The following is a 10,469-nucleotide window of genomic DNA, read 5'->3' as shown; positions in this document are numbered from 1 at the left end:
ATGTGATGGCTCACGTTTCTTTTCTGCCAAAAGGGGCATTCTTTTTGATTTTTAAGAGAGTGAATGTTACCTGAACAAGTAATCGGTTCATCAGTCTTGTTACTGCCAAAATAACTGAGGAAAAAAGCCAGGATAGCCACTCTTCTCTCTTATACTGTCCACTCATTCTAGTAAAAAACACAAACATCTGAGGTAAATGTCCATCTTTAAATATCTGTATTAAGACATATAAGCAGGCATGTTTCCCTATCTTTGTTCTGTGTCTGTTCCTGTCTTTCTTTTTGTCCCCATCCTGGGTAACAGGTTGATCCATGGATCTTCTTCAGACATCTGTTATTCCGGATCTTTCCCAGAAACGCTGACAGGTTATGAGTAATGATGATCCTCTTGCCAGGAAACCGGGACACACAAATCCGTCTCATTTCTCAAGATGGATGGATCATTGGTTCAGGGACTATTTACCGTGGCAATGTAAAAGTTTTACATTTTATATTTATATATACTGTATATATATAGCGCCCATGTAAACATAAAATATCTTGCAAACCAGTTGCTTCACTTGCATTTCAAATTTAAATACCTTACATTTATTTTTATACAAAAATCCATCCAATATTAAATTCTTTGCTAAGGTTTTTTTTTTTTTGCATTATAGCAAACTGTCTCTGTAGTCTTATTAGGAAGCAGACACTTCAGCTGGGCCAGCACTTTTAACAAACCCGAGTGACTAAGAGAAAAACATGGTTTAAAACAGCTTGTTAGGGCTAATTTTAAGCATTTATGGAAAACATTGCATTGAATGTTAATCTTTTTATTGTAGTTGTTAGCTATAGTCACAGCAGACTAGAAATAAAATGTGTAAAAGGCTTTAAAATAAATGTGACCTTTACTGCAGTTGAATAATATCAGAAAAAGGTTGCCACTGTTCTTTATCAGTGAGCCTTCATTAAAATCCGCATCATTTTGTGTAGTGGAGTGATAAACACTGGTCCTCATCCAACCTCATTTCCACAGTTACAGATTAAAAGTTTTAATTATTACTCTGACTGTAGACATGGACACATTCACAAAAGTTGGCAGTTTCTTATGAAAACACATTTCTTTCTAGCTTGGCATACACTGTGTGTTTTCTTAGTTATACAGGACTTGTCAAGTGTAAGCTCTTACATTTTTCATAAAAATATTTAAATCCTTTTTAATGAACAAGAACTGCCAGGGATTCCAATAAGTGTGGCACCACAGATTCTGCCTACACTTTTTTGCCCTATCCAGTAAGATATTTGTAGTTTTATTAGTGTCAGCTTTTACTACTTCAACCAAAGATCAACTTACCAGAGATTGAAATAAACACACCGAGTGTTATATAATTTTAGCCCTGTTCTCTAAAAAAGTACTTGTGCAAAACTGCACGAATTGTTGCTCTGGTGTTTTTGACTCAAATTACAAGTGTCTTTTATACAATACCTAAAATATATTCCCTACAAAAATTAATCATACTTAATTGGAAATGCCAATAAAGCAAAAGAAAAAAACCTGCTGTCGACTATGAACAATTTTTTTTTATATCTTCATCTTTTTTAAACTATGACATCATTTATTGTTCTTTGTAAAGCTATGCTCCAACAACGGTTACTCTTACATTGTGTGTGTGTGTGTGTGTGCATTGTGAACATGTCTATTCAGAATATAAACACTACAGAGACTTCCTGTCTGAGCACCAAACAGAGGGCTGCTTCAGAATTTGAGGAAGAAAAGTGGGAAGGCAGGGACACTGAGAGAGACCAGAGACTAAAAATGATGCTAAAACAAGAGGGAACAGAGGAAAAGCAGAAAATAGCAGTAAAATGAGTGAGACTCAAATCAAGAATCTAAGGCAGAAGCATATTGGGAATTTTTATTTGCTAAGAAGGGATACAGTAAGAGATGACCATGTAAGAAAATAGAAATTATATTTCTTTATGCTTGATTTTTATGGGGAGATACTTTTTATTGCCTCCTTGCAGGATGAGTCAAAATCCTGATAAGTTGTTTGACTTGATGTCAAATTCAGTCTGAAAGGCTGAGCTATTTAAGACATGATTGGTGTTGAACTGAGAATGGTGCTTCCTTGGACATTGAGGAAGGATTTTTGGCTTTCGAGGAAAGGACAACTTTATTAGGACAAAGTTTTGAAGAGCCCATAGGTAGTCCGTCGTTTTTAAAAACCCCTGGTAAGTTAACATCAACATGGATGATCTCATTAAGTATGAAAGTTGCATTGTGTTTTTTAACAGGAAATTTACCCAGTGACAAGTTGGATGTTAAATGTAAATCACAGAAAGGAAATGTTCAGTTTACCTGAAAGCGTCTTGTTGAAGCAATAATCAACAATACATTAGATCAGCGCGAGATTTCTGTGCCACCATCTCACCCTTTGTTTGTCTTCCTCTCAGTATTTTTCTGTCTCTCAGGCAGTTAGTACAATCATCCAAACAGGACTCCTACACTGCTGGAGTTTATTTGGACAATGTTGTTTTCAATCTGCCTCTAGGCCTTTTGTTTTCCTCTCAGTATCATTTGACAATTACCTACAATTAAGGATGCAATATGTGCAGTATAACCTGATCTATGTAGTTCGAATCAAATTTATGTTCCCCCCAGGTTCAAAATTACTAACACAAACTCTAAAATGTTCATAGACCACCAGTTGGTTTTGCAAATGCAAACAATAACAAACATTTAAACTTCAGCATTTTTATGTGGTCTTGCTACTATCACAAACTCAGTGAAATTAGATAAATGACCATTTCTGGTTTCATAGATCTTTTATTTATCTGTTTTTGTGATCTCACAACTGTATTCAATTCTCAAAATGGGCTATTATTTGTCATTTACTCAGAATTTCCTGTGTTTCACTAATCTTCTTTGAAAGGCCAAAATAATGGAGAGCTGCAAACCTTTTCTTTGCTTGTCACTCATCTCTGTATAGCCTTTGTTTTTTGCAGTTGTTTGCCATTTCTCTGTGTCCCAGGACCTCCTTCCTAAGCTACTCAACTCAGCTGGAGAGTCAAACTGTTTTTCAGACTACCAGGCTCCTGTGGGAACACTCAGTCCTTTAGAAATAAGTTCATACCCTTTCCTGATTTGTACCTTCCCACAATGTCATTGTGAAGGATGGAGAGGTATCTTGACCTTTTTATTGGGTATTTTGCAACAGGTCTGTGCGTCTCTATAAAAGAACCAGTCAATTATGTTTCTCAGGTTATATACTGTAAGTAACAGATTGTAGAGCAGACAAAATGTATCTGAAGAGTTTGGTTTAGGCCCCATATGAAATTTAATTGTTGCATCAATATATAATCACATAAATAAAGTCACTACTTATACCATAGCTTATCTACAGCAACTTGAATGAATACTCACGCCCCTCAAACTTTTTTATGTTTCTTGACATAACAATCACAAAGTTCAATATTTTATTATTTGATACTTTGTGGTAAACCAGCATAAAGTACTTCATAATTGTGTGGACTGTATGGCGAGACTATTTTTTTTTTTCACCTATTCTTCCTTACAAAATAACTGACACCAAGTAAGTTTGGAAGAAGAGCATCTGTGTACATCAGTGTTCAAGTTCACAGATATTAAACTGGATTTAGATCTGAACTCATGAATATGCTTTGATCTAAACTACTTCATCATTCATAACTCTATTTTGAAGAGATACATTCCTGTAGTATGATGCTGACACCACAATGTTCTTCAGCGTCATTTTAAAGAATGTCCATCTTCCTCATGATAACTGTCCCCCCAACATGTGTTTACCAAACTGCAAGCAGGACTTCTCCTAGCTTTCTTTCGACGATGCTCCTCTTCTCGGCATTATAAGATAAAGGCCAGACTTCAGAAGATGTTACTGTAAGAGTCCCATTCATTTCCTTCATTGGTGCTACTGTACTGTAGCTGGGCTCGTTTTCGTCCTGATAATGAATCACATTATTCATGGCTCACCCTCAGTTGAGCATATTATTCTCATTAGTCTGAGTAAACCATCAGCTGGTGATATTTTGCTGATTATTGTGTAATGAGAATACAAAAGCTAATCACACTCTGCCCTCTCTTGGATTCGCACGAGCAATTAAACCGCATTAGTCATGCAGGAACACGTGACACGCTGGCCTTCTCCTGGGATTTTGTTATTCTTAGAGAAATTAGAATTAATACAAAATGTTGTGTTTATTTTTCCATGTCATGGCAGATTTTCTGCTAGAATGTCTTTCTATTTGAAATTGATGACTAGAATTTCAGGGATTTTATCATCAAACTGAAACTGCTAAATGTGTTTATGTTGCATGTTGACATAAGCTGTCCCTTTTGTCTTGCTTTAAATAAGCCATCATTATTATTGTTGGATGATTTATTCTGTACTCTGACTTTATAAAATATTGTCTGACACAATTGGAATCACGGCATAAAAAACAAGTTGAGAAGACGTTTTATGTTGATAGTAAAATTGTTCTGGAAGTTGCACAAGCCACATCAATGACTCTTTCCACTGAATTATTGCAAACTAACAGCTTAGCTAATCAAATTATATCGCACAAACCAGGAAGCTATAAATACCCTGTCAACACAAAAACAATTTCTACTCAATTGCATTTAGTTTATTTCAGCTGTGAGAACCATTTACCATCTTTCCTCGAGGAAAATAAACACACACAGTCCAACTTGAGATTCACAACGCTTACAGAGTTGCAGAGGTAGGTGTTTATGAGTCACTGTAAGTGAGATAAAAACTACACAAATTTAATAATCAGGGTTTTTTATATGAGTTAAAGAATATACTGTTTGTCTTTCTGATGAGAAAATGGAAATGCACATGCCAATGGCCCATGAGAGAGTATTTCTACTGGCAGTAAATGGTATATTTATTTTATAAATAGTTGCACCAAATAGCTCAGATATTGGTTTTAAAGTGGTTCTGTCAGTGCGGTTGTGCCAACAACAACAAGCATGCTGAGGTCAAACAGAGAGAGGACACGTCAAGGCAGAGGTATGTAGAAAAAGCTATTCCTGCTCTGATCCGCATCTTCAGACACTGAATTCAAAATCAAAAGTATTCAAAGCTCACAAAAGTGGCTTGCAAAAGTATTCAAAGCTCTTGATTTTTTTTTCTCATTTTTCACATTAAAACTACAAACTTGTTAAATTTGGTTTCTATACGATAGATTCAAATTGTGAAGTCGAAGGAAAACCAGACAATGATTACAATGTGTTTTTACAGATAAAAAAATTGACAAGAGCGCTGTACATTTGTGTTCAGCCTTACTGAGCCAATACGCAGCAGAATCACCTACAATTGTAAGCCTTATGGGGGTTTAACTCTACCAGCTTTGCACATTAAGATTTATTTTTGTATTTTTTGCAATTTAGCAATAATTAAGTAATGCTGGATACAGAGCAAGTGTGAACCTAAACTTTCAAGACTCCTTGTTGAATTTAGAATCAAAACAAGCAAACAATACTGTAGGGAACAGTTTCATTGAAAGAGCAGCAATTTCAGGATAAAAAATCAGCTTAATTACTTTTGTTGTAAGTGTTTGAAGTTTTTACTGTCATGCTTGAAGATGAGGGGAAAACGTAACACAACAATGGTGAGTAACAACTGAGACTTTGGGTCCACTACTTAGAGGAATATTAGAAAATGATTGAAATTGTATAAAAAGACATGCATGTTGATATTTTAATGTGTGTTTTAATGTGTGTTCTTCTCTCTTACAGTGCCACTTTTTGTCTGAGTTGCCAGTATCTCCATTATCAACTTAACCTTGTCTTTACGCGGTTAATGTGGGTCACCGCCAACATGATGAACTACAATAATACTGAATCCTGCCTTTCTATCAACACCTCATTTTCCACCCTGCCTATAACAAACACCCCAGCTAACAGGAGTGGCATGGGAGCATATCTTGAAAAACTGGCCCATTTAGACGAAGGACTGTACAATGATTTCTATGGCCTCTGGATTGCACTGATCGTCATAAACTCTGTCATATTCCTGGTAGGTTTTCACAAAGCTTCTTTACTGGCTCGTTTTCATAATGTTTATGAAATCTTCCTTATTTCCACTGCTTTGCAAAAAATTGCACACCTTGAACATTTTCATGTTTTGCCACATTTGCATTCACTTTACATTGGTGTGCAATATAAAATACATTTAAAATAAACTGAGTTTGCACTTACATATACTGAAAAAGTTCCAGGGTGTTTTTCAAGGCACTGTATCTCCGTTGTTTTTCCAGATGGGCATGGTGCTCAACACAGTTGCACTTTACGTTTTTTGTTACCGTACAAAACAGAAGACCACCTCAGTGATCTACACCATCAACCTGGCAGTGACGGACCTCTTGGTGAATCTATCTCTGCCAACCCGCATCTCGCTCTACTACAGCGGTGGAGCTTGCCTCACCTGCTCCTACATGCACATATTCAGCTACTTTGTAAACATGTACTGCAGCATCTTATTTTTAACCTGCATATGTGTCGACCGTTACCTTGCCATTGTGCAGGTGAGTTATTACCAATCATTTGTCTCAGTAGGTTTTCTAAATATCAGTGCTTCAACCTGGAGATCTTAAACCTAGATGTTTAAATGTCTTGCTTTCCTGTGTCTTTACAGGTTGAAGCTTCACGTCGTTGGAGGAACTCCAGCGTAGCCAAGCTGGTCTGCATTACCGTCTGGCTGTTTGCCATCGTGGTCACATACTCCTTTCTCTCCACTGCATTCCAGCACACAGGCTGCTGCATCTCACAGCTCCTCTTTCTCACAATCACTGAGTTCTTTTTACCCCTCATCGTCATTTTGGTTTTCACTCTTCGCATTATGTGGGCCCTGACAGACCATCGACTCATGCAGCAGAGCAGGTAAAAGGCAAGCAGAAGAATAGAGAAAATCGGAACTTTTTGCTACCAGTTGACACGCATTAACCAAAACAAGTGAAAAATATAAGAGAATTAACTTACTTCTGAAGCTTTGGAAAATCCCTGATTGTATCGACTTCAGCTTATCACATTTCAGATTATGTTTCTAAAGGAAGCGGAGGAGAAGAGCAGTCCAGCTGCTGACTACTGTGCTGATCATCTTCACAGTCTGCTTCACTCCCTTCCACATCAGACAAGTGAGTAAGATATACATCCACCCATCTATCTGCCCATCCATCCAATTATTCATTCATTGCCATACATTCATTCTGCTATTTATATTACGTCACTTTTGACAATTTAGCATCAGACCCATTTTTACAGGATACAACAGAGTCAAAATCTTATCCTCTTTCCAAGTTTAATTAGCTGAACTTAAAAACAATCACAAACAACTGGTTATTATTTTCTGAGATTTATTTGTGAACAAATCCAAAAAAGCATCAAATTGAGAATTATCTCACTGACTGGTCTGGTGAGTCGAGTTTATTTTGGCAACTCTAACAAAACCTGAAGCATGTTCAGTTAAGACAATAAGAAAAATCTGTATTTCTACAGACACCTCCAATTCAACACTATTTACACACCCACTATAATATGGACAAACAGTATGTATCTTTAAATTAAATGTGAAATAGTGACAAGATATGGGACTATAAATACGTTGGAATCTTAAAGTTGGCAACAAAAATGTGTCTGTCTCTGCAACAGGTTGCCTGTGCTTAAAATATGACAGCTTGTGACCAGAGCTGAGTGGATTTGTATTTTTTTTTTTATTGTAGGTTTTATTGTATTTCTACCCTGACATGCCCCATCAAGTGATCGTGTACCACTTAACCGTCACTCTAAGTAGCATGAACAGCTGTATGGATCCAGTTGTCTACTGCTTTGTAACAAATAATTTTAAGGTGAGTCTCAAGGTTCTGTCTAGCCACTCTTCTTCATTACTATATCCGCCTTGAAATCTGTGCTCTCTGCCACACGTCTATCCTTCCTTTAAATCATGATTTGTTTACCCATCGGTCAATCATTCACTTAGTTAGTCACTAAATTATTTACCACTGTTATTGTCCCCAGGCTACAATGAAACACATTTTCCGTCGTGCCGAGCCAGAGCAGACCAGTGGTGACATTGTCAGTATGCAGCACAGCTCCAAGGCCTCTGGGGGAACAGTTAGCGCCATCACCAATAACAGGATCATGATGACCAGGATTCCCAGCATACGACTGAGAGACATTTTGGATAACAATCATACTCAATGAAACTGTGCTAGCAAGAGGTGCTTGGTTTTACATTTGACAGAGATAAATAGTTTCTTAAAACATCTGATCATTAAAAAATGCTTTCCCGTGTAACGACCGTGTATCTTCACTTATAGTCAAGATATAAGTTTTTAATATGAGCTCTACAGCAAAAAGAAATATATGTGGGTGTGACCAATTATGGGCAATGACAAGAGACAGATTTTGTTTGCAACCAACTTTCATCATGCAGAGCCATCGTCATCACTCTGTTTTCATCTGGTGATGTTGCTTCTCAGAAGACTAATAAAGGACCTTTGTATCATTGCTTGAATGAGTTAAAGGATATACAATGAAGTCTCATTGAAGCTTCTTCAGATATAATGAAATGTATTGACATCATTGCATTTAAAAATAAAAGTGTATTTGCCTTGTAGGCTAATGCTTTTACCAATGCTTCCAAAATAAGTTTTAAAAAAAAATCCCTACTCTTGCCCTTACATAGCTATTTAGACAGTAATTGTACAATGAAAATGTCCCTCAATCTTGAATAAGATTTACAGTTTAGCAATAAATTTAGCACATCTGTAACAGTTTAATCTGTTATGCAATTTAATCTGCATAACAGATTAAATTTACATCTGTTATGCAACTGATTTTAAAAATTGTAAAGATGACATGAAAAACTGCTCTTGTGAAAATGGTGACGAATGACATTATGATAAGTTGCACTCTTTTATGTACTGATCATTAATTTTTAGAGTCCTTAGATTGACTTCTTACAGTAAAGAAATATTGGTCCATACAAAAATATGAAGGACATTTTGTATGGTTTCATAAAACAATTAAATTTAGCAGATTATTTAAACATATTATGGAATAATGTGTGCTGTTTAAATCATATTATTTGCCACTTTATAAGTTTCACCAGTTCAATTTCATATTAACACAAATAGCAACTCAGTCAAGCACATGGCAGAAACTCAATGTATTTAACTATCTAGACGTGAAGACTGTTGTTCAAATAGAACATCAGATTATGGGCAAGAGGCAACTAAGTGACTTTGAATGTGACATGGTAGTTACCGTGGAAACCAATAAAATAGATGAGTGGAGCACGTGTATCAGACAGTCACTGAATTCGCTGGAGAAGCTTAGCCATGACGCTAGCCCCAGTCAGGTGCCAGATGACTTGGTCTGAGTACTTAAAAAACTGCTGTTGTGCTGGAGAAAGATCCAAAGAAGAGAAAATGTACAGTGTGCTGTACAGTGTGCTTCAGATGTGTGGATGAAAATACCTTGATGACGTCAGAAGTCAGATGAGAACCATACATTTCAATCTACATCTTTTTATGAAATACCATCTCAACACATCAAACCGAAGCAGAAGGGCTACACCGGCAGAAGACCACACCAGGTTTTCACCCTTGTAGGTTAAGAACAGGAAACTGAGGTTGAAATTCACACAGGCTCAGTAAAGTCAGATAAAACTAGATTACAACAGTATTGCCTGGTTGAATGAGTCTTGATTTCAGCTGCAACAATCAGATGGTAGGGTCAGAATTTGAAATACACATCATGAATGCATGGATCTAACCTGCCTTTTATCAACATTTCAGTGGTGTGTGGTGTAATGATGTGCATAATTTTGTTGTTGTTGAGCATACACTCATTATAACAAGAGCCTGGTTATAAGAAGATCTTATAACCAGGGATCTCTAAGTAGCTTGAACACCTACTTAGAGAGTACAGCACCTTAAAAAGGATGGACATTTGTGTCATGGATGTGCACCCCAAAAATCTACTGCAACTGTTTTTTGCTATCATTTCAATATATTTAAACCTGGAAATTATTGCTGGGGAAGAGGGATGTGTGAGTGTCTTTCCTCCACCTGATTATTCTGTGGCAAAGGTAACGGAATAGATACAAAAATATTGGAGAAATAAAGTATCATGTTGACAGGGTCACATCTTTGCTTCAAAGGAACTTGTTAAACTAAATTTCTGCAAAAAAAAAAAAAAAAATCCACAAAAATAAAAGTATTACTCAAAACAGACTCTTCTCCATATCGGTATACTTTTACATGGTCAAACTCAAACATATTTTGTTACAAAAGAGCAATTCAAAGATTAAAACATATCGTAAGTAATTTAATAGTTTGCTTATTTATAATATCTTGACGTCACGGTGAACACCGTTGTCCACACCCCCTCTTTGTTACTGTGGAAACCAATAAAATAGATGAGTGGAGCGCGTGTATCAGACA

The 10,469-nt window shown here is 36.4% G+C and overlaps 1 protein-coding gene across 2 annotated transcripts; it reads left to right on the top strand.

The window, feature by feature from the left end:
• Positions 1–702: 702 nt before the first annotated feature.
• Positions 703–8,594, top strand: LOC102220168 (G-protein coupled receptor 20-like). Of its 2 annotated transcripts, XM_023330688.1 has the most exons (7): positions 703–2,210; positions 5,761–6,040; positions 6,282–6,548; positions 6,659–6,903; positions 7,073–7,157; positions 7,743–7,868; positions 8,038–8,594. In XM_023330688.1, the coding sequence occupies exons 2-7, from the start codon at positions 5,825–5,827 to the stop codon at positions 8,221–8,223; spliced, it is 1,125 nt and encodes a 374-aa protein (XP_023186456.1). In that variant the 5' UTR covers positions 703–2,210; positions 5,761–5,824; the 3' UTR covers positions 8,224–8,594. The 2 variants fall into 2 exon arrangements, with proteins under 2 accessions (XP_023186456.1, XP_023186455.1); XM_023330687.1 differs by having other exon boundaries at positions 703–6,040.
• Positions 8,595–10,469: the final 1,875 nt, after the last annotated feature.

The sequence above is a fragment of the Xiphophorus maculatus genome, chromosome 3 (genome assembly GCF_002775205.1).
Source record: "Xiphophorus maculatus strain JP 163 A chromosome 3, X_maculatus-5.0-male, whole genome shotgun sequence".
Classification (NCBI taxonomy): domain Eukaryota; kingdom Metazoa; phylum Chordata; class Actinopteri; order Cyprinodontiformes; family Poeciliidae; genus Xiphophorus; species Xiphophorus maculatus.
This window is presented reverse-complemented; position numbering and strand designations above follow the sequence as displayed.